At 45.8% G+C, this 24877-nt stretch overlaps 1 protein-coding gene across 1 annotated transcript in view; it reads left to right on the top strand.

Moving 5' to 3' along the window:
* The window catches only part of LOC126106857 (transmembrane protein 132E), a 264511-nt gene that overhangs the window by 214827 nt on the left and 24807 nt on the right, over positions 1-24877 (top strand). Inside the window, exons 12-14 of the mRNA XM_049913292.1 lie at positions 2147-2615; positions 11913-12451; positions 16685-16905. Coding sequence (XP_049769249.1) covers positions 2147-2615; positions 11913-12451; positions 16685-16905 — 1229 coding nt within the window. The remainder of the gene's footprint in view (positions 1-2146; positions 2616-11912; positions 12452-16684; positions 16906-24877) is intronic.

Here is a 24877-nt window from a genome sequence, read left to right as displayed (position 1 = left end):
TCGTGGCTGAAAGCGAGGCTAACAACGCTTACAGAGACTGTTTTGTACATGTATCAGTCAGAAAACTGATCTTGTTTTTCCAGTAAAAGTTTCCTATGTAATGCTGAAAGTATTACGTCGCTTATGCTTTCCTGCGGGCCGGGAGTGCTCTGATTCTAGTAGTGGTCTGAAGTGAGATTTTGCGGGATGGCACGATCCATCCGCAGACGAGATGAAGGGATGTATTACTATTGGTGACCTATTTTACAACCCGTACTGCTGTTATAATGTTCCTTCTTGTCTTCAGTTCCCTCAAATCCGAGAACAAACGTCTGACTAAGCCAGCCACGTGGTACAGGCTATTTGACTACTCCTCGACTTGTGAAGAAAACGTTAATCATCTACATCCGCTCCAGCTTCTTGTGCTCGTATACTCACGAAATAGTTTCGATAGAGGTGGCCAGCTTCACTTTTACCTGCCAGTCACTACTCTTACATTGATTTGAGCCCTGTGGCAATCTGATTGGACTCACTTTCACTTCTGATTCGGCCTCCGTACCGCAGGCAGTGCACCTCGGTCTCCACTTAACTCTCATTTTGTTTTCTTGCTACAACGTCAGCAAATATGAGTACAGTCTTGGGATAAGGTAACAAAACAACGAGAGCCGAATAGTCACACACAATCAAACACTTAGTTTACCCCAAATACAACAGAGTGTATTTGAATTCTAACTAGCCTTGCCAAGTCCATTTCTGCGATCAATGACTCCTTCAGGTAGCTTTAGATACAAAAAGTAACGCTGGACTATTGCCAAATAATGGCTCCTGTGTGGGATTCAACACTACACTGTTGCCTTCGAAAACCCGATGCTCTGGTAAAAACCTGTAAGATGAAAACATATGTGACGTCGGTTCGTGAGAACTTTGCTCACGTCACACGTAATTTTGTGTACCCTACGTAACATTCATCTTACATAACATAACTGACGACACAAAGAGTTTTACTATAATGATTGACGACAAACACCATCTGGATAACTTTTTATTTTCCTTAGGATCACCGGTGCCATTATATGTCACAGGTCTTCTTCAAATTCGAATGTAGTTGCAGCGAATCATCGTTCGATATTGCCAAAGTTTCATCCCGATGACAAAATACGATTCAAAATAATTAGATCTGGAGTTGAAGATGACCTGTGGCAAGGCTCGAAATATTTAATTCGAAGACACATTAGTAACCCAGACGGTTTTTCTTTCACTATTAAGCAACCAGCTCAATCTACACAGCACATTGTGCACCTTGCAAAACGTCACAAAGCCGACTCAGCCCTTCAAAATGATTCTTGATTTTCAGTGTTCCGACTGGATATTCCATCAGGAACAAATACTCCCATTCGTTCGGCACCTTGTTACGCTGCATTCATGCTGCCTGCTAGCAGCATTTCGGCATTTATCGTACTATTATTTACGTTTTATTTTTTGTATTCTTGAAAGTGTCTATTTACCTTTCGAGAAAAACACACGAAACCCCGCTCCATTATCAAATCACATTTATCTTGAGGTAATACCCCAAGCGCTAAAGGCTATATTGAAAAAAAAAAAGAGAAAAAGATCCCGATACGCCGACCTCCGTATCTATCGTTGAAAATCCACATAAATGCCTTTCGCTCGCCTCATTCACAGAACATTACCGTTCGACTACGTCGGCCATATATAGCTTACCTAATGTAATGAGTGAGGTGGCGAAGTGATAAGACACTGGATGTTTACTCTGAGGGGGTCATAGATTAAAATCCCGATCAGACCATTCAACTTTTCCGATATTTTCTCAACTCGCCGAAGACAATATAATGACAATTGCTTTAAAAATGACATGAGCGAATTCTTTCTCAAATCATCTCCGATCCGAATACCTCTAATGACCTCGTCGTCGACGGGTCATTAAAATCTTACATCCTATCTTCACTTAGTGTACGAATACCACTTCCCGAATCAAATCCGAGTCGTATGAAAACTCTTCCGGCAAGTTAGAAAAAACATGTTGATACAGGCCGTGTGTAATGGTAATGCCGCAATGAAGGTATTTCCTGTATGTTCCCCGTGAGGATGACCGTGAGACAGTGTTTTGTCAGATGAGAGAGATGAGCGACGGTCGTTCGTGTTGCAGGAGGGCCTGCTCGACATAGACATAGAGTTCTCCGACGGGACGCGGACGCCGCTGCGCGAGGTGGCCGTGTCGGACTACCACCTGCTGGTGGAGAGCCTCGACCCCGAGGTGGTGGCGTTCGCGCCCATGGTGACGTCGCCGCACCCCCGCGTCATCGCTGTGGGGGAGGGCCGCGGAGACCTGCTGCGCGTCGCGCTGCTGCCGGCTGACGCCTGCCGCGGGGGCGGCGGAGGCGGGGGCGCCGTGACGCGTGGGAGGGCGGCCGCGGGCGGCGCGGGGGCGGCGCCGGCGCCGGCGCTGGCGGCCGCCTCGGCCTACGTGGAGGTGGACTTCTCGGGCAGCGACCTGCCGCAGCGGCCGGACCTCGTGCAGAACGACGGCGGCCCCGGCGTGGGCGGCGGTCTGCCGCTCGGCTTCGGCCCGCGCTCCAGCCGCGACATGGTCGCCGACGTCCCGGACATCTCCATCGGTGAGCCGGCGACACTCGCACTACCGTCATCACATGCAGCTTTAAACAGTTTGTGGAATTATACTACTGTCCTGGAAGACGGTAAAACTGTAGAAATAAGTCTTTTACCAACAAAGCCTTAATGTCAAACATAATCAATACAGTTGACTGATGAAATCAAAATGTTTCCTTTTGTTGCTCGTGTTATCGCTGTATTGCGCAAAGTACACTACTGTCCATTAACATTGCTACACCAAGAAGAAACGCAGATGATAAACGGGTATTCATTGGACAGATATATTATACTAGAACTCACATATGATTACATTTTCACGCAATTTGGGTGCATAGATCCTGAGAAATCAGTACCCAGAAAAACCACCTCTGGCCGTAATAACGGCCTTGGTACGCCTGGGCAATGAATCAAACAGAGCTTGGATGTCGTGTACAGGTACAGCTGCCCATGCAACTTCAACACGATACCACAGTTCATCAAGAGTAGTGACCTGCGTATTGTGACGAGCCAGTTGCTCGGCCACCATTGACCAAACGTTTTCAATTGGTGAGAGATCTGGAGAATGTGCTGGCCAGGGCAGCAGTCGAACATTTTCTGTATCCAGAAAGGCCCTTACAGGACCTGAAACATGCGGTCGTGCATTATCCTGCTGAAATGTAGGGTTTCGCAGTGATCGAATCAAGGGTACAGGCACGGATCGTAACACATCTGAAATGTAACGTACACTGTTCAAAGTGCCGCAATGCGAACAGGAGGTGACCGAGACGTATAACCAATGCCACCCCATACCATCACGCCGGGTGATACGCCAGTATGGCGATGACGAATACACGCCTTCAATGTATGTTCACCGCGATGTCGGCAAACACGAATGCGAGCATCATGATGCTGTAAACAGAACCTGGTTTCATCCGAAAAAATGACGTTTTGCCATTCGTGCACCCAGGTTCGTCGTTGAGTACACCATCGCAGGCGCTCCTGCCTGTGATGCAGCGTCAAAGGTAACCACAGCTATGGTCTCCGAGCTGATAGCCCATGCTGCTCCTTACACGAGGCATCACAAAAATGTTTCACCAGGCAACGCCTGTCAACTGCTGTTTGTGTATGAGTAATCGGTTTGAAACGTTCCTCATGTCAGCACGTTGTAGGTGTCGCCAACGCTACCAACATTGTGTGAATGCTCTGAAAAGTTAATCATTTGCATGTGATAGCATCTTCTTCCTGCCGGTTAAATTTCGCGTCTGTAGCACGTCATCTGCGAGGTGTAGCAATTTCAATGGCCAGTAGTGTAAATATGGCTATACTCACAGAATATAAATGCTACTTCCAGCCCCATCTATACCCTGCAGTCCACCTTGTGGTGTGTGCTGGCTGTGTACCACTATCCGCATTTGGGTGGACGACGTTTCAAATCCGCGTACGGCGATCCAAATTTAGATATCCCGAGATTTCCTTACATCATTCCAGGTAAATGCCGGGATGGTTGCTTTGAAAGGGCACGGCCGACTTCCTGCCCAATTTTTGATACAATCCGACCTTCTGACCTCTTTATCGACGGGAAATTAAACCCTGATGTTTCCATCTCTACTGTCACTTCTCCACGCTTCAGGATCCAATGGCGATGCTGTGCCGGAAGGATAGTTGCTGACAAACTTCCACGTGATATTGAATCTCTCTAACGTTGCCTTCATGGTGTTTCCACGAAATAGGCGTGGGAAAAACACCGTGTTAGATGACTTGGGATTTAATTGGAAAAGTGAATGTCTTGGTGACATGCTTCTTCATTAAAACCGATGAACAGTTTCGGCTTTACAACACTCATCCACTATGCCCACTACAGTCAAGTGAAATGGAAAGAAGACAAGGATTTCTGGTCAAACGAGTGTAGCGTAATATCAACAGCAGCAGAAAGTAGTTTAAAGGGAGTAGGATTCGTTATGAGTAGGAAGGGAGGACAGAGAGTGAGTTACAATAAAAAATTCAGTCATAGAGTTGTCCACATCAGAATCGACAACAAACCAACACTGAGAACGATAGTTCAGATATACATACCAGCGTCGGAAGCAGAGGATGAAGGGATAAAGTATATCACGATACTGAAGAGGTAATACATTACGTAAACGGAAATGAAAATGTAATACTCACGGGGGACTGGATTGCTGTTGTAGGGGAAGAAGTACAAGAAAGGTTATGGGAGGAAATGGGTTTCATAGTAGAAATGAGAGAGAAAGAAGACTAATTGAGTTATGCAGTAAATTTCAGATGGTAATAGCGAATGTTCTGTGCAAGAGTCACAAGAGGGAGAGACGCACTTGGAAAAGGCTCACGTAGATTACATCATGGTTAGGCATCCGAAATCAAATACTGGATTGTGAGGCGTACGCAGGAGGAGATATAGACACAGATCACAATTTAGTAGTGATAAAGAGTAGACTGAAGTTTAAGAGACTAGTTAGGTAGAATCATTGCTCAAAGAAGTGAGATACGGAAGTACTAAGGAATGTAGAGATACGTTTGAAGTTCTCCAAGGCTACAGATGCTGCGGCACGGAATAAGTCAGTTGGCAGTTCAGTTTAAGAGGAACGAACATCTCGAAAAAGGACAGTCACTGAAGTTGGAAAGAAAAACGTTGATATAAGGAAGGTAACTGCAAAGAAACCAAGGACAAGAGAAGAAATACTTCAATTGATCGATGAAAGAAGGAAGTACAAAAGTGTTCGGGGAAAGACAGGTATACAGAAATTCAAGTCACTTAGAAACGAAATAAACAGGAAGTGCGGGAACCTTAGGCGCAATGGCTGCATGAAAAATGTCAAGAAATCGAAAAAGAAATGATTGTCGGAAGGACTAACTCAGCTTATAGAAAAGTTAAAACTGCCTTCGGTGAAATGAAAAGCAAGGGTGGTAGCGTTAAGAGTGCAATAGGAATTCCACTGTTGAATGCAAACGAGAGATCGGATAAGTGGAAACAGTACATCGAAGGCCTCTGTGAGGGGGAGGGGCGGCTTCTCTGATGACGTGATAGAAGAAGAGACAGGAATGGATAGGAAAGAGATAGTGGCTCCAGTATCAGAATTTAGTAGCTTTGGCAGACTTAAAATCAAATAAGGCAGAAGGAATCGATAACATTCCATCGGAGTTTCTAAAATGATTCGGTGAAATCGTAACAAGACGGCTGTTCACATTGGGTTGTAGAAACTATGGGACTGGCAATATACCATCAGAATTTTGGAAAAACATCATACATACAATGCCGAATATAGCAAGAACCGACACATGCGAGAATTATTGTACAATAAGTTTAACAGGTCATGCATCCAAGTTCCTGTCAAGAATAATACAGAGAAGAATGGAAAAGAAAACTGAGGATGCGTTAGATTACGATCAGTTTGACTTTAGGAAGGGTATAGGCACCAGAGAGGCATTTTTGACGCTGCGGTTGATAACTGAAGTAAGACTGAAATAAAATCAAGACACGTTCATAGGATTTTTCGATGAGGAAAAAGCGGTAGAAAATGTAAAATGGTACAAGATATTCGAAATTTTGAGAAAAATTGATGTTATTCGGACCGCAACTTGGCCATGCTCATTGAGGTTACTACACTCCTGGAAATGGAAAAAAGAACACATTGACACCGGTGTGTTAGACCCACCATACTTGCTCCGGACACTGCGAGAGGGCTGTACAAGCAATGATCACACGCACGGCACAGCGGACACACCAGGAACCGCGGTGTTGGCCGTCGAATGGCGCTAGCTGCGCAGCATTTGTGCACCGCCGCCGTCAGTGTCAGCCAGTTTGCCGTGGCATACGGAGCTCCATCGCAGTCTTTAACACTGGTAGCATGCCGCGACAGCGTGGACGTGAACCGTATGTGCAGTTGACGGACTTTGAGCGAGGGCGTATAGTGGGCATGCGGGAGGCCGGGTGGACGTACCGCCGAATTGCTCAACACGTGGGGCGTGAGGTCTCCACAGTACATCGATGTTGTCGCCAGTGGTCGGCGGAAGGTGCACGTGCCCGTCGACCTGGGACCGGACCGCAGCGACGCACGGATGCACGCCAAGACCGTAGGATCCTACGCAGTGCCGTAGGGGACCGCACCGCCACTTCCCAGCAAATTAGGGACACTGTTGCTCCTGGGGTATCGGCGAGGACCATTCGCAACCGTCTCCATGAAGCTGGGCTACGGTCCCGCACACCGTTAGGCCGTCTTCCGCTCACGCCCCAACATCGTGCAGCCCGCCTCCAGTGGTGTCGCGACAGACGTGAATGGAGGGACGAATGGAGACGTGTCGTCTTCAGCGATGAGAGTCGCTTCTGCCTTGGTGCCAATGATGGTCGTATGCGTGTTTGGCGCCGTGCAGGTGAGCGCCACAATCAGGACTGCATACGACCGAGGCACACAGGGCCAACACCCGGCATCATGGTGTGGGGAGCGATCTCCTACACTGGCCGTACACCACTGGTGATCGTCGAGGGGACACTGAATAGTGCACGGTACATCCAAACCGTCATCGAACCCATCGTTCTACCATTCCTAGACCGTCAAGGGAACTTGCTGTTCCAACAGGACAATGCACGTCCGCATGTATCCCGTGCCACCCAACGTGCTCTAGAAGGTGTAAGTCAACTACCCTGGCCAGCAAGATCTCCGGATCTGTCCCCCATTGAGCATGTTTGGGACTGGATGAAGCGTCGTCTCAAGCGGTCTGCACGTCCAGCACGAACGCTGGTCCAACTGAGGCGCCAGGTGGAAATGGCATGGCAAGCCGTTCCACAGGACTACATCCAGCATCTCTACGATCGTCTCCATGGGAGAATAGCAGTCTGCATTGCTGCGAAAGGTGGATATACACTGTACTAGTGCCGACATTGTGCATGCTCTGTTGCCTGTGTCTATGTGCCTGTGGTTCTGTCAGTGTGATCATGTGATGTATCTGACCCCAGGAATGTGTCAATAAAGTTTCCCCTTCCTGGGACAATGAATTCACGGTGTTCTTATTTCAATTTCCAGGAGTGTATAAACATGAACCAGGACGTTTAGTTCTACATTTTCGGTGATGGAATCTTGGCCTGTTTGCTACATCCTCAGGACAGGTATGCTGTGAACACTCCCGGTTTTCAAGGCTGCAAGTCTTGACGATTACATTCCACGTTTGACAGTCAAGTACCCTATCGCATATTGACCTGCGTATACATGAACACCGACAGAGGTGCTTCTCACAGGCATCACAGAACAAGGTTTTTTGTCTGTCATGGCTCACTCAGTGGGCTGCAAGCGATCCAACAAATGTAGTTCATAGACCAGTTGATTCAGCTCATCCATGATTCCCTATAGCGACTCCAATACTGTTGCAAGCATGTGATCTTAGATGGGTGCCAGGATAGAGGGAAACGACATAGCCGACAAAGATAGAGAATAGAGAATAACCTTTATAAACACATTGGGCGTAGCAACGATCACAATGAACAGCAACAAAATATTATATACTCGTAGAACAATCGTGATCGGATAAAAACACCTATATTCGTAAGTGATGACCGGTTTCTACCCGATGTGCATCGTCTTCGCACCGTACTCTGCAATTTAGAGTACAACAGAACAGAACGAAGTATCTAATGTAATAAAAATAAAGTTAAAATTAAAGATAAGATGTTATACCCAGTGCTACCGTGTGAAGACGATGGCGCGGAGCAGAAACCGTGGATACCACCAACTGATATCGATTACTGCTTAGTTGACGGTGTCATGACCTAGAATACCTGTTACTCTACGTCACCTTTACCTAATAGGACAGGACGTATGCGATACATGTTAGACAGCATGTATATAAATCTTAATAATATGCTGGGTATTTTCGTAAAGTATATGTAAATAGCAATGTATATGTTGTGCAGGTAAAATTGTGCGTCATATAACGTGAAAAAGTATAAATAACCAGGCAGTGGCATCGGTTAACACGTTAGTGAACTGCAGTCTGCGGAACTCTGTGTACACCAAAGATGCGCTATAGGGCGCCGCTGGTTACTTAGCGACACGGATGAGTTACCGATAGGGCTCAATGGTACTATGTCGTTGCCGTACTGCATTCCTGTCGACCTCGTATGGTCTAAATATTTGGTCGTCTGACCATGCTGGTCTTGTTATTGCCATGGAAGGCACGGAATCCAGTTAATTTTGGCCCGCTGCATACGATTTTGTTCATTGCACACGAAAACGGTTGTGGATGGCAAGTTACGCTTGGGGCCTGAAGATGAAACAATTTGGTGTCGAAAATGGGAAGATGTGTTAAATAGAATAAACAAAGTTGGATTCAACTACAACCCCCTGTTTTTGTCATCATTATTCAAGTAATTAATTGCAAGTCGTCCCTCGGCGGCAAGCGTTAACATTGCATGCTGTGTTATACACTTTAGAGAACAAATGTAACCATTATCCAGCTTTACGAGTAATATAGACACCTTCATAGTACGTACAGAATGCAGCGAACTTGCCGTTTGGAATTTAATTAAAAATAGGTATTTGAAAGATTTAAAAAACCCTGAACCGACGTAAATGACGCTGAGAAAAGTAATGTAATATAAGACATATGGGGTACTAAAGTCGGGCAATACACCAAAAGTGGATGACAAATGTTGAACATGTAACGTCACATCCAAAAAACGGAAGGGATTTATGAGCGTGAGCATAGGGGGACGATTGAGCAATGCAATACTTGCATTCAAGCAGATGGTACACATCTCGAACACTTTTTGTAAATGTGATGTGTTGTAAAAAGTTACAAAATTGTTATCCTTGCTGTAACCAAGCAAAAGCTGTTCTTTTTTTCTAGTTCTTTCTTTTTGTCCGTTCTTTTTTTTGTTTACAGATCTTATGTAGTAAAGAAAACATACGTTATTTGCTGGTTAAGATGCAATTCGGAAGCTTGGAGTATCGTTATGCTGTACTTTGCAATAAACCAGCGGAGACCGCGAGACTGGTAAATAAATTAATAAGTGAACACCTTACTGTAAACTCATAATTGTATCAATCAATCTGCCAGATGCAAGATTCGAACCCTGAGTTCCACGAGCACACGTAGGCCGGGAGCCACACAGACCTGAATAATTGACTTGGTTTGGGATGATCCGGCGCGACACATCGATTGGTTCAACCGTTGCACACGCGGCCAAGTACATAATCTTTTGATGACACATGTCTAACATTTGCCAGTCACTTTGGGGGTATTTCCGACATTTGCGGCCCCAGGTGTCTTACTTTTCTCAGCGGTATCTAAACGTTAAGAAGAATCACCCTGCATGTGGAACTATTTGGAACACTGGGTGGAAAATAACTTACCAACACAAGTACAAGGATAGCGTACCAATAGGGACAAGAAAGGAGGCATGAAGGGCGCCAAAAACAGAAATAATAATCATCCATTTATTGCACCATTACACACGCACATCATGATATATGAGACATTATAATTGCCATACTCAAATCTATTATGACAACCAATATGTATCACGAAGGGCACACACAACGGAGTTTAAGAAATTACAATGGCACATCAACTCCGCTATGACAAACAGTGTGCATAATGAAGGCCGCACAATTTTACCAATGTAAGAAATTAAAATCATACTAGCATAAAATTAACTAAAATGCCTTGAAGAAAATGTTTATGAGAAGAACACGACGGAGCCGCAAGGGAGGAGACAACACAATACTTAACTCAGGTGCACCAAAACAAACAACGGACACCAGGCCGCGCCAACAACGGACACGTAAGGCACGCAATTACTCTCTCCGTTGCGGTTAATGCTTGGAACAGTACACCAGTGATCAGCAAATTAAAAAAAAACAATAACATGACATAAAAATACAATAATTTAAGAAAATCACATCATATGACTATGAGCTTAAGGTCTTTCGGTAATTAACAGATTACAAAACAGGTAAAGGGGCATGTGCCACTATTAAATTTCTCAGTACCCAAGTAGCAATTAACGCAACAAGAATTAAATCATTTAAGTGATAATGTTACTTTAAAATAATAATAAAATCATGGTACTCCACGGCTCCGAGCAAACAGACCCATACAAAATGCAACACAACCACAGCCACCCGACGTACTACCGGAACCACCAGGCAGTAAAACAAAATCGTACTAAGCCAAAATAAGGACCGACTTTTCAAATAACGAGACGTAGCCCGGGCCGGACAACAGACCAAATGCCGGGAAATCCATAAGAAACCTCAGCCAACTTAATACCAAAAACAACAATTTATGAACAATATGCACAACACCTCTCAGTCCAAAGGCTTCCGTTTAGTCGCGAAGGTGGTTCCGACGTGCCTGCTGAGGTGCCAAGCGTCGTACGGAATGCCGAATCAAGCTTAACCTTCGTTAACTGAAAGCGGAAGCACCACAAGACAAAATAAACTCCAATCTAACTGCGCAAGGCAATCTCTAAGGAGTGCCACTCGAAGACTATGCGCTTGAAGATCAAACATTAAGCACCCACACTAACGTTCCGCTGAACGACGCACTTCCATCACCAGCGTCTAGTAGAGTACGGAGAGTAGCGTACCCCATCGATATACATCCATGGGATGGTAAACGAGGATAGCAATCCCAGCGACGTAGAGACAGGAGGACGAAAATGACATACCGCCGCACATAGAAGGTATTTCAAACTCAGGCTCGACAAACTACAACAGGCGAGGTTTTGCTCCCCTTGCGAATCTAGTTAAACGGCACACCACGCCGCTGTCCACACTATTAACCGGAAAATCACGGTCCGGTCTTCCCAGCGGGCCCCACTCGGCGTGCAGACGCAAACAACCCCAGCCGAGTCGAACTGTCTCCACGCCAAGGCAGCCACCTCTTTCCTCCTCACGCGCCTCCAGCGAAGCTGCGGCCAGCGATCACACACGGAAACAACCGCCTAACGCCAAAGCGCCGTCTGAGTAAAAACTCAGCACTAAGATCGATACGGACTTGGAAATAAGCGACCACCGTAACAACCAACATCCTAGCAGTTCGGTAGTTCTAAGAGATCTAGTCATCAATGTCTTTAGCTGGACATGCATACCAGAAGAAACTTGAGGATACCCCCTGTCCCCCAATTTAGGTCATTTTCAAGGATAGAAGCGGCGTTGCACGGTCTAGGGGTGACTAAATTTTGTTCAATTTGTTTATGTAGAACAGTTTAGGCACTCGATGATTCTATAAGAGCTTGTACAACGCATTCACGAAATTTCGGTGTCTCCACACGGCTTATACTTAATGCTTGCTTTGTGTGGTGGCAGGGTTTCCGCTGAAGGACGAGAACAACCACGAGCCGACGGTGCAGGCGCGCCAGCACTCGGCGGCGGTGTCCGGTCTGGGCGGTGGGTCCGGCGTGCGCGGCTCACACGTGGGCGGCGGCGGCGTGTCGCACCACCACCTGGGACCCGGCGCCGCCCACGGCCAGCCCGCCGTCAGCCTGACGCCGCTCGAGATCGGCATGTACGTGCTGCTGGCGGCCTTCTGCTTCGCCATCGTCGTCTTCGTGGTCTCCTGCGTGGTGTACGCGTCCAAGTTCAAGCCCCTGACGCCGATGGAGGCGGCCATGGTGGGAGCGCGCGGCCCGGCGCTGGGGGCGGCCGGCGGCAGCTCTGGGGCGTCCAGCTCGGGGGCGGCGTGCCTGGGGGCCGCCGGAGGGGCGGGCGCCGCCGGCGGGGGGCCGCCCAAGGGCCAGGAGCCCACCACCACCAACGCGCACGACTGGGTCTGGCTCGGCCGCGCCACGCTCGAGCGCGCCTCCGGCCACGCCGTCGTCAACAACAACAACAACAACAACTGCAAGGTAAGCTGCCTGCTCTCGGCAGCATCGTGACCTCCGCGAGCGTTTGCTGACTCACGTAGCGGGGCCCATTACCCGGCAAAACGGAGACCTCGTTAGGCAACAGCGCCGTGGTGTTTATTTTCGAGGATCAGGAACTGGGATTAGTATTAGTGTATTCTCACTGTAGGAACGCTGTCACATGCTACACGTCCGTACCACAAGGCCGGCATAGTTCAACAACTAATCGCTCAGCAAGTGATACCTGTCCAATTATGCCTCTGTTTTTTGAGTAAACTGTCTTTAACGCCACCCATCACGAACTCTGCCCTATGTCAGCTTTTGCGTCTAAGAGTAATGCTTAAACCCAAAGTCTTCAATTATTTGTTGGATACATTCGGATCTCTGCCTTTCCTTACGATTTCTACTAACTCCCACTAGTTCCTTTCTTTACCGACTTTGCTAAGAAAATTCCTTATCAGTCCATCTAATTTTCAAGATTAGTCTATAGCACCACATCTTCGACTCTATTTTCATTTTTCCCACAGTCCATCACTGACCTCGAATATTATACTCCAAACGACCTCACAAAATTCTTCCCCAAATTTAGACCGATGTTTGAGAGAAGTAAATTTAAAAATATTCAACATTTCGCAGCCCTGCCAGTAACTGTATGAATATTAATTTTAATTTTAACAATCAACAGCCTCAGTTGCACCGTTTACCTAGAAATTTACCTAGGTTTCAGTCGGGATAACGCAACCTTCTTCAGAATAACAGTAACTACCGTTTGTCGATAGTGGACATCGTCAAGCTAAAACTACAAATCCATAAATTATCGTCAGACCGTAAACGTATCTGAAACTGTCCCGGCCCCACTTCGCGACCGCAATGCGGCAGCCACGAGTGCTGTACTGGAACAGACCAAGTTCCAGTACAGCAGCACAGCAGACTCTCTTCTTTCGTCTACTTCGTGGTCTCCAATTTTATAAGTCTACCTCTAATCTTATTTGTGGTACTCCCCATTACTTTCGTCCTTGCGTTTACGGCCAATCCACAGGCTGATCATAAACAGCCTGAGAAGCCTGTACGAGGTTGCAGGGTTCAGTTGTGTTATGAAATAAAGAAAATCGATACGTATCACCGTTTCCGAATTGAAGTTAGCCTATTAGGCCGTTGCTCACGCAAATTCAAGCGGCCGACCAGACACGACGTCGCCAAACGCGTTCTCTGTTTGGTTTCCTAAAACCGAATTTGATATCGGACAGTAGTAAGCAGTAGGAATCAAACCCGAGCCAAAGGCTCACAGTCTCGCACTCTATTATCTACGTCATGAGAAAAACTGTCACTATTTGTATCTGGCGGTCCCCTTAAATTTGGCGCGCAACGGTCTGTTTGCTAACTTCAATGCTAATTAACTCGGAAATGGCACAACGTATCGAAATCTTTTCTTACAATTATTTCACAGCACAATCTACCCTTCAACACCCTTACCAGCTTTTCAGACTGTTCGTGGCCGACCTCCATATACCTATGTTCATTCCATTCAAAGATCCTATCATTCTTCCTCACTTGCCACCAAAGAATTTTATATCCTTTCACCCTGAATCTCAGTCACACTTCAGAACCTTTGCTTTGTTTCCATCTTTCGTTCTTCAGTGTATGTATTGAACAGCAGTGGAGACTTCATACTTTGTTTAAACGCTTTCTAATGCGAGCATTATGTTTTCGGTCTTCCATTCTTATTGTTCACTCTAGTGTCTTATACATATTGTACGTTATCTGTATTTCCTATAACTTATATATATTTTTCTAAGAGTTTCTAACATCTTCCACCATTGTACACTGTTGACTATTTTATCTAGTTCGAAAAATCCTATGGAAGTGTCTTGATTTTTCTTAAGTCTTGCTTCCATTATCAGGCGCAACATCAGAAGTGCTTCTGTGGTGGTGGTCTACCCTTTGCTATTGTCAATGTGATTCTAATAGCTCCTCCATTTCTTTTATATTCTTCTACATATTCTTGAAGATTTACCGCCGCTATTATCTGAAAACACTGCTAGCACACTTTGACTACATTTATTCGCGTGAATAAATCATTGGGCCGTTTCATTTTGCTACTTAATCACTACACGAACTTCTTTATTGAGACACAAAATCCATAGAGAGAATATTTTTTTCAGAGTTTCCTTTAAAGCCTTGAAGTCCAGTTATCTGCAGGAAAAGGTACGAATTAGACCCAAAGTACATAATATCGTGAAAACGGCTGCCTAGTAAAAAACATTTATCCATATCGTCAATTGACTATTACGTGCACTTTGCATTTGAATCCCAGTTCGCACAACATTGTTCCCTCCTTCTGTACTTTGCGCACCATACACTTATCGAATTTAAAAACTTTTCTTGCGCGTTCTGTCACGTTTCCCGTCTTCAGTGTCATTCCATTGTCTTCTTCTTCGTCAATAAATTAATGGCATTAAGAGCAAGCCGTTGTGGCTGCCCACGAAGGCATCACTTTCCACTCTTAGACTGCCGGCAAGAACTCACAATTTTCAGAACTGGAGCGTGGCTGTATCCTGTCACACGACCAAGTTAGTTGCCAGTACGGCAGGGTCCACGGTGCGATCTGTCACATAATACACGCATAACAAATGCGTCATAAACAAATACGCAGAAAATGATTACCAACGAACGATACGGGATTTAAACACTCGTTATGGATACGAGTTCCGTGTCTTTAGCTAAACGGCAGCTCATACGATAATTATTCTTGGTGATCACTTCCAGTACATTTCAACAATATTAAAATTAATTTATGTTCATACTACATGGCTTTCGTATGGGTGTAGATGGTACTTGTACAATGGTTTTTTAAGTTTTACTGTGCCATGACAAGGCACACTTTACATAGGAATAAAGGAAAAGTATCTTGAAAGATCGTATGGATACGAAGAAAAGAAAAAAATACTGTTGTTGTTTTATGTAGCTTGCGGCTATGTTAAGGTAATGTTCACCAACTTCCGTAAATGAGGCAGGATTCGAACATGCGACCGCAGCAGCAGCGGGGTTCCGGACTGAAGCGCCTACAACCGCTCGGCCACAGTGGTGGGCTCTTTGCCCGAGGACCGGGTGTTTGTGTTGTCCTCATAGTTTCATCATCCTCCTCATCATTCATGACGGTGGCTTGAACGAATTGTTAAAAAAAATTGTACTGTGAAAAAGTTCGGACTTTGTACTGGCGCTATGACCGCGTAGTTTAGCGCCCCACAAATCAAATATCATCATCACTTCATGAGTATAAAGAGCAAGTTGTGTTTACAAGAACGATATTTTATCAATCGGTGCTGACTATCTAAATAATTTTGCAACTCATTTTGGTCATCTGAAAAATTCACAAGACGGTAAATGAGAGCATCATGTGCAAATAATTTAAGAGGGCTACTCAGAATGTCTCCTATGTCGTTAACATAAATCAGGAACAATAGAGGATCAATAACATTTTCTTGGGGAAGGCCGGATATTACTTCTGTTTTACTCAATGCCTTCCATCTATTACTAAGCACTGTGACCTTTCTGACAGGAAATCAGGAATCCACCGCATTTCTTGGAGGGGATCTATTATTACTTATATTGAACGTCTGTCGTCTAATATAATCTATGTATGGTATCAGAGAAAACTTCACATACACGGCTGTGACAGCCTACACAATCGTTTCGTGGGTATCAGTCGTTAGTGTGGTATGGTATCGAAAACTGTTCGCAAACCTAGGGTGGCGGAGTGTGTTTGCTCCCGTGCTATTTCGAAAACTTGTGCAAGGTAGCTCCTGTTCGATGAATCAGTTATCGTACAGATGTTTCATCTGGTGTGCCGTACTATTTTCACTCAAGTTTTCCAAATGTGTGTGCGTGACATGGTAAAACATGAAAACAGTGACACTTATCGGCAGATTGAAACTGTGTGTCGGATCGTTATCCGAACCCCGGGAACCTTTTTCTCACGGGCATTGCAGTTACCAACGGAGCTATCCAGGGACGACTCACGATCCGCCCTGACCGCCTTACTTAATGTTCCAGTTTCGAATCCCAGTTCGGCACACAGTTTTAATCCGGCACGAAGGTTTATTGCGTTCATGATTCATTATGACAAACGTGAGTAAAACATTAGGTCAGTCTCCGTCGTGATGTCTACATAAATATTCCTCTGTTGGTGTTCTGGAGGGATGTAGCGCGGAGCTGCAGTGCTTGTGTCTGTCACAGGTACGGATCACGGCGAACCCGCTGGAGCAGTCGACGGAGATGCAGGCGTCATCGGCATCGGCAGCGGCGGTGCGGCACGTGCCCGCCGTGGACAGCTCGACCTACTGCAAGAAGGAGAGGGACAAGGAGAGGGACAGGGAGAGGCCGCAGCCCGCCACGCCGGTGCGACAGCACTCCAGGGAGCCGGCGCTGCCCACGCCGCCAGAGAGGATGTGGCAGATGTGAGTACCGCCTGGCGTCGCCAGCACTTTGCGATATCGCAGTGCCTGTGTTGTTAGGCACAACGATGCAATGTTCCTTCTGACATGCGTGCATGCCCGACGCAATATCGCATCGTTCTTTTTAACAACACAGGCACTGCAGCCGGCCGAGGTGGCCGAGCGGTTCTAGGCGCTACAGTCTGGAACCGCACGACAGCTACGGTCGCAGGTTCGAATCCTGCCTCGGGCATGGATGTGTGTGATGTCCTTAGGTTAGTTAGGTTTAAGTAGTTCTAAGTTCTGGGGCACTGATGACCACAGCAGTTAAGTCCCAAAGTGCTCAGAGCCATTTGAACCATTTTTGAACAGGCACTGCAGTATGCATTTATTAGCCGATACCAGGTAGAGACTTTCGACAACAATGTCCTCCCGTGTACAGGAATTATACACTGAAGAGCCAAAGAATTATCGTGTAGGGCCTACGCGAGAACGCAGGAGTGTCGCAACATGACGTGCCTTAGACTCGACTAATGTCTGAAGTAGTGCTGGAGGGAAATGACCCTATTAATCCTGCAGGGCTGTCCATAAATCGCAAGAGTGCGATAGGGTGGAGATCTCTTCTGAACAGCACGTAACAAGACATCCCAGATTTGCTTGATAATGTTCATGTCTGCGGAGTTTGGTGGCCAGCGAAAGTGTTTAAACTCAGAAGAGTCTTCCTGGAGTCACTCTGTAGCAATTCTGGACGTGTTGGGTGTCGTATTGTCCTGCTGAAGTTGTCCAAGTCCGTCTGAATGCACAATAGACTTGAATGAATGCAGGTGATCAGTCAGGATGCTTACGTACGTGTCACCTGTCAAAGTCGTATCTAGACGTATCAGGAGTCCCATACGACTCCAACTGCACGTACTCCATACCATTACAGAGCCTCCACCAGCTTGAACAGTCCCCTGCTGACACGTAGGTTCCATGGATTCATGAGATTGTCTCCATGCCCATTTACATCCATCCGCTTGATACACATTGAAACGAGACTCGTCCGACCAGGAAACATGTTTCCAGTCATCGACAGTCCAATATCGGTATTGATGGGCCCTGGCGATACGTAAAGTTGTATGTCGTGTAGTCATCAAGGGTACACGAGTGGGCCTTCGGCTCCGTAAGCACATATCGACGATGTTTCGTTGAATGGTTCGCATGCTGACACTTGTTGATGGCCCAGTACTGAAACCTACAGTAATTTGCGGAAGGGCTGCACTTCTGTCACGTTGAACGATTCTCTTCAGTCGTAGTTGGTCTCGTTCTGGCAGGAATCTTTCCGGTAGCAGTGATGTCGAAGATCTCATGTTTTACCAGATTCCTGATATTTACGGTACACTAGTGAAATGGTCGTACATGAAAATCCCCACTTCATCGCTACCTCGGAAATGCTGTGTCCCACTATCAAAACGCACTTAAATCTTGATAAACTGCCATTGTAGCAGCAGTAGCGGAACTAACAATTGCGCCAGACACTTGTCTTATATAGGCGTTGCCGACAGCAGTGCCGTGTTGTGCTTGTTTGCATATCTCTGTATTCGAGTACGCATGCCTATACTACACTCCTGGAAATGGAAAAAAAAACACATTGACACCGGTGTGTCAGACCCACCATACTTGCTCCGGACACTGCGAGAGGGCTGTACAAGCAATGATCACACGCACGGCACAGCGGACACACCAGGAACCGCGGTGTTGGCCGTCGAATGGCGCTAGCTGCGCAGCATTTGTGCACCGCCGCCGTCAGTGTCAGCCAGTTTGCCGTGGCATACGGAGCTCCATCGCAGTCTTTAACACTGGTAGCATGCCGCGACAGCGTGGACGTGAACCGTATGTGCAGTTGACGGACTTTGAGCGAGGGCGTATAGTGGGCATGTGGGAGGCCGGGTGGACGTACCGCCGAATTGCTCAACACGTGGGGCGTGAGGTCTCCACAGTACATCGATGTTGTCGCCAGTGGTCGGCGGAAGGTGCACGTGCCCGTCGACCTGGGACCGGACCGCAGCGACGCACGGATGCACGCCAAGACCGTAGGATCCTACGCAGTGCGGTAGGGGACCGCACCGCCACTTCCCGGCAAATTAGGGACACTGTTGCTCCTGGGGTATCGGCGAGGACCATTCGCAACCGTCTCCATGAAGCTGGGCTACGGTCCCGCACACCGTTAGGCCGTCTTCCGCTCACGCCCCAACATCGTGCAGCCCGCTTCCAGTGGTGTCGCGACAGACGTGAATGGAGGGACGAATGGAGACGTGTCGTCTTCAGCGATGAGAGTCGCTTCTGCCTTGGTGCCAATGATGGTCGTATGCGTGTTTGGCGCCGTGCAGGTGAGCGCCACAATCAGGACTGCATACGACCGAGGCACACAGGGCCAACACCCGGCATCATGGTGTGGGAAGCGATCTCCTACACTAGCCGTACACCACTGGTGATCGTCGAGGGGACACTGAATAGTGCACGGTACATCCAAACCGTCATCGAACCCATCGTTCTACCATTCCTAGACCGGCAAGGGAACTTGCTGTTCCAACAGGACAATGCACGTCCGCATGTATCCCGTGCCACCCAACGTGCTCTAGAAGGTGTAAGTCAACTACCCTGGCCAGCAAGATCTCCGGATCTGTCCCCCATTGAGCATGTTTGGGACTGGATGAAGCGTCGTCTCAAGCGGTCTGCACGTCCAGCACGAACGCTGGTCCAACTGAGGCGCCAGGTGGAAATGGCATGGCAAGCAGTTCCACAGGACTACATCCAGCATCTCTACGATCGTCTCCATGGGAGAATAGCAGTCTGCATTGCTGCGAAAGGTGGATATACACTGTACTAGTGCCGACATTGTGCATGCTCTGTTGCCTGTGTCTATGTGCCTGTGGTTCTGTCAGTGTGATCATGTGATGTATCTGACCCCAGGAATGTGTCAATAAAGTTTCCCCTTCCTGGGACAATGAATTCACGGTGTTCTTATTTGAATTTCCAGGAGTGTAGTTTCTTTCGCGCTTCAGTGTATAACGAGTGTGCGAGTACAGGTTGTGACGCAGAAACGACGAAATATGGAAGTTTGAGTCTGGGTCATGAGTCGCGCTTGCATAGCCAAAGCGCTTAAGGCGACCGCTCGCATAAACCGGGAAATCTGGGTTCAAGTCCTTGTCCAGCACAAATTTGTCGTCAGTCTCTTACACAACTAATGGTTGTCCATATTCGCAACTGCGAATAGCGAATGCACTTCATGCTTATTAGACTGTTTGCGAACAGCATTTGCAAACAGCTGTGCCACTTGCTAAATTCCTACTGCCCCAATTACTTAGAGCCCAGTTTCAGACTATTCACAATTTACACTTTACATTGCCGCACAGTGAAGCAAACAATATTGGGTCAAAATTACTGGATATAAACTTCATGGATCTCACTATACGAAGGATAAAAAACACCCATGACTTCACAATGTTCAGGAAACCAAAGACCACGAGTATTGCCATTCACAGTCGTACCACCATTGACACACAAACAAACAAGATTCAGATTCGTGCTCCACAAAGTAAACTGAACACTCATCAGCAAAATGAAGTACACGTAGGAGCGAAACACTGTAAAACAAATAGCAGTGAAAAATGGTATTGACACACGTATGATAAAGACAAAAAAAAAACGTGAACGGAGAGAAGTGCACTGGTTGCGTCTATAAAAGGCATTGTACAAGAATACGGAAGAACAAAACACAGAGACAAGGAGCAAATGCAAAACACAACAAGCCAGACTCATCAAAAGCTGGCACATACTCACCTACATTAATAAAATAGTTTACAAAGACTATAAGTAAACAGGAACTTCGTGTTGGACACAAGACACACTACACAACACAAAAAAGCTCAGAACACAGGAAACGTTTAGAAATAAATCCAACATATCAGATATATATGAAATTGCATGCAGCACTTTTTAGTCAGCATACACAGGGCAAAACTGCAAGAAGTTTAAGATGATATATACAGAACACTTAAGAGCTATAAGAAGTAACAACTCCCTTAGCACATTTGCTGACCACCTAATAGCCCACAAAAATCACCCATCTAAAATACGAACACATTTACAAATATTAAAATCCACCCAAAGCCTGTACCATAAACTCACAAAAGAGGAAAACTACCACATACAAAAGGCGTTAGTAGAAGGAAAACAGATAATAAGCCAGTACACTACACTGTATAGCGGTATACTATTTAACACGTCAAAGGAATTTTACACAAAGAGAGAGAGAGAGTAAGAAAGTAAATGAAATTCATATTTGTCGCCAAACAAATGGTTCAAATGGCTCTGAGCACTAGGGGACTTAACTTCTGAGATCATCAGTCCCCTAGAACGTAGAACTACTTAAACTTAACTAACCTAAGGACATCACACACATCCATGCCCGAGGCAGGATTCGAACCTGCGACCGTAGCGGTCGCACGGTTCCAGACTGTAGCGCCTAGAACCGGTCGGCCACTCCGGCCGGTGTCGCCAAACACAAGTGAGCGTCAGCTGGGACTCGACAACAACAGCAATATTTACATTGTGTTTTAGCGACGTTGAAAACTGTTATTTACTAACGAAATTCTGTAAAATATGCGTAGTGTTACTGTTTGTGGGCACTTCTCGGCCACCCATGAGAATACAGATAAAGAAATATTTGCGAAAGCTGTAAGTAATGGCATTTACGGGGTGGTCAGAAAAGTCTAAAAAGCTTGTACGACTGTTGCGGGTTTGTTGTGTTGAGAAATAATTGTTAAGAGGAAAATTAGATACATTGCTCCGTTTGCAATTTAAGTGACACTGAAGTTAGTCAATCAGGTAGCTGTGAGCGTAAATTCAAGCAGGCTGCCAGAGGCAGTGTGACCCAATGTGTTCTTTGTTTGGTTTTTGAAGTTGACTTTATCAGGTCCGAAAAAGGCACATTTAAAATGGTAATGAGCGTTAGAACAAGTCGTAATTCACGGTCATTCAGATGTCTGTGCATTACCGCGGTTTAGCTTGTCAAGTGCTTGAATTTGCGGGCGTAACGGCCTGATTGGCTAACTTCAATGCTAAGTAAATCGGAAACGTGGCAACCTATCGAATGTTTTCTAACAATTATTTCTGAGCCTAACCTCCCCAGCAGCGCCCTTACAAGATTTTAAGAGTGATTCTGACCACCCTGTACACTCGCGAAATCTCATTGTACATCAAAATTACTGTTGGACACAAATTGATGTGTTAACTCACTAACTAAATTCACATTAACATTATATAGTAGAAAATGACAAGCTGTTAGTTCCCGATAATGTGCAGAGGGTGCTGCATAAGTTTGCAATGTAAAAAAAATGATGGTGATGGCTTTAACAAACAATAACTATTTTTAGACAAATTTCGTAGATCAACTGTCACTTAAAGGAAGTACACATTTTAGAAATTTAAATTAGGAAAATTCACTGAATGTGGGATAAAAGTGCTGACACAAGTTCAAGTCTCAATCAGCAAACATGGTTTTCCATAACAGGCAGACCTTACATCCAGTAATTTTATCTGCAAACTCGGCTAATACAAAAGCAGCAAAACGAAATGTTGGATACTTTCGGGTCACTCCAATATGACCGTATACTAGTTCACAGAGAAGTTGCTGTTTATAGCACACAGGAAACATACATCAGGTCAAAATCACTTTTCGAAAGACAACCGAGATCGTACTGCCTGCAATGTCGCAAGACAATTGTGGAGGATTTACACAGCAAACACAACATCGTACGAGGACCAGTCAGAAAGTAATTCCTCTTTCTTCTTCATGGAGCTAGTAATATAGTAATCATGAATACGGCACACTTCTGGAAAACTTCTTCTCCCCACTGTAGAAACAGCGTCATACATCAATGAATCGAAGTAATGCGTAATTACAGAAAATAGCCGACATTCACGTAAGTATGAGACGGCATTCTGAAACAGAAGTACTCACTGCAAAAGGCGAAATGCTCAGTCGTATTCATGAAAGGCTGGAGAAAGAGTATGGAGATGATACGGTGGACGCCAGCGCCGTTAGAAGATGGATTCGTCGCTGTAGAGAAGCTGAGGGCCGAACACAGTCGGCCGCAACACCCTGGAGGTACCGGCCAGCGACTGCAGAGACTTCACACACCATCCAGCGTGGTGGCCAAACCATCCCTGCCGACCGTCAGGAAACAACAGATGGAATGTGTCTCCAGTTGTCCACCGGTGAAGGCGCTGTGGTGGCTATTTTTGAAAAACTGATCTACATCAAGGTTTGTGAATACTGGGAAACGAAATTTTGACCTACTAGAATAAAGAGGCAAGGACAAATGCATCCGATCTGTTGTTGCGCTTCAATGTGGAGGGGCCGAGGGATGAAAGGAAGAAGAGGTTTTGGCGACAATTATGACTGGATACGAGACTTGCTCTATTGCCTTCGGAAGCAGGTCCACGCTTCATACTGGATATATGTAAATCATATTGTTTCAATGTGGAAAAGCTGTGAACAAAGATGGTAACTATACTGAAAAGTAAGAAAATAACTGTTATTCTAGCTTATGGAATTTACTCTTCTTGCAAAATGAAAATAAAGAAAATAGAAGGAACTACTTTCTGATCCTAGTAGGGAGGCGGGTGTTTCCAGAAATGCTTAATTAGGTCCCCCAAAGGACCCTAAAGCCTTAGTCATTTTTCGATGTCTATTTGTGTGGCAAGGCACATTATCTTCTTGAGACATGACATTCAACCTGGGGAAGATATAAAATACAGCTGCGTGTGTCCGAAACAACCGGAACTGCACTTCATCGTGATTAACTTCCGAAGAGAATGGCACTGAAATATTCTCGACGATATAATAGTACCGCAAATCATTAAATTCCATCAGTCGTAGCAACATGTTTGTGCCAGGAAGTATGTATTGAACAACGTACACATCTGCTAGAATGCAGCAAAGTGATCCACAGAAGTAATCTAACAACTCGTAACACATGAGTTTCAGACGCAATTCATCTGCTTCACCATATGGGAGGATAATCAAAATATTTCTCTCATACATTTGGCAATGAATTTCACTTAAAGAACCTAGCCAGACTAGTATTTCTTCGGGATTATAATTAAACGTATTCTACTGGAAATGTTAAAATTCTGTGAATAGATCTCTTCTCAGTAATTACTTGTCGAGATAAAGTTTCTCCGTAACAAATCACATTATTCTAGGGAAATAAACTCACTGTGTACATGTGAAACATCTACCTTAAATCACATTTGAGTAAAAATTCTACAGTTGTAGTCACAAGAAAATGAGCGACTCTTCTTAACACCGGCATTTAGCATGATAGTCAGAGAAATTTCTTAAGGGCACGGAGAAAATAAGAGAATGAAATCTGGCCTGGCGTATATTTCTGTATCTATATACATTGCCTGACAAAGAATTTAAGCGATTCATCGCTGTACGTATTTTGACTCCATTCATCGGGAGTCCATACCTCCCAGTCACGACATCTCTCCAAACGGAGATGTTTGTGTTGCGATGTTACCGGCGGCCTACGCATGGGACGGTAGTTGACCAGGCCAGCTGCTGCTAGCCTCCGACAAATGGTGCGAGATGGCACAGAATGTTGAAGTGAGTCAATTACTTGTTCTCAGATGCCAAGTGCAGATGTGAAGGATTGCAATGTGCTTGGATCACAATATGGCGATTCTGCCTTGTGCTGGTCATACGTGGTCGACAGGAAACTTCACGACGAGTATGACTTCCTTCACTTTCCCATGCAGTCAAAACACGGGTCACTGCTACATATGAATGCCCCTGGAAGTTCCTCGATTCAGCCAGACAGCCAAATGAAGATCCACAATGGGGCTGCATTCAAGCTATGTCAAGTGCTAATACTGTCTCTCAAACGAGTACGCGACGTATCCGCGTCTTTCACACTGATCACTCAACGTCTGACGCTCATACCCC

This window comes from Schistocerca cancellata, chromosome 1 (assembly GCF_023864275.1).
Source record: "Schistocerca cancellata isolate TAMUIC-IGC-003103 chromosome 1, iqSchCanc2.1, whole genome shotgun sequence".
Classification (NCBI taxonomy): domain Eukaryota; kingdom Metazoa; phylum Arthropoda; class Insecta; order Orthoptera; family Acrididae; genus Schistocerca; species Schistocerca cancellata.
Note: the sequence above shows the minus strand (reverse complement) of the source record. Positions and strands in the feature narration are given on the sequence as shown.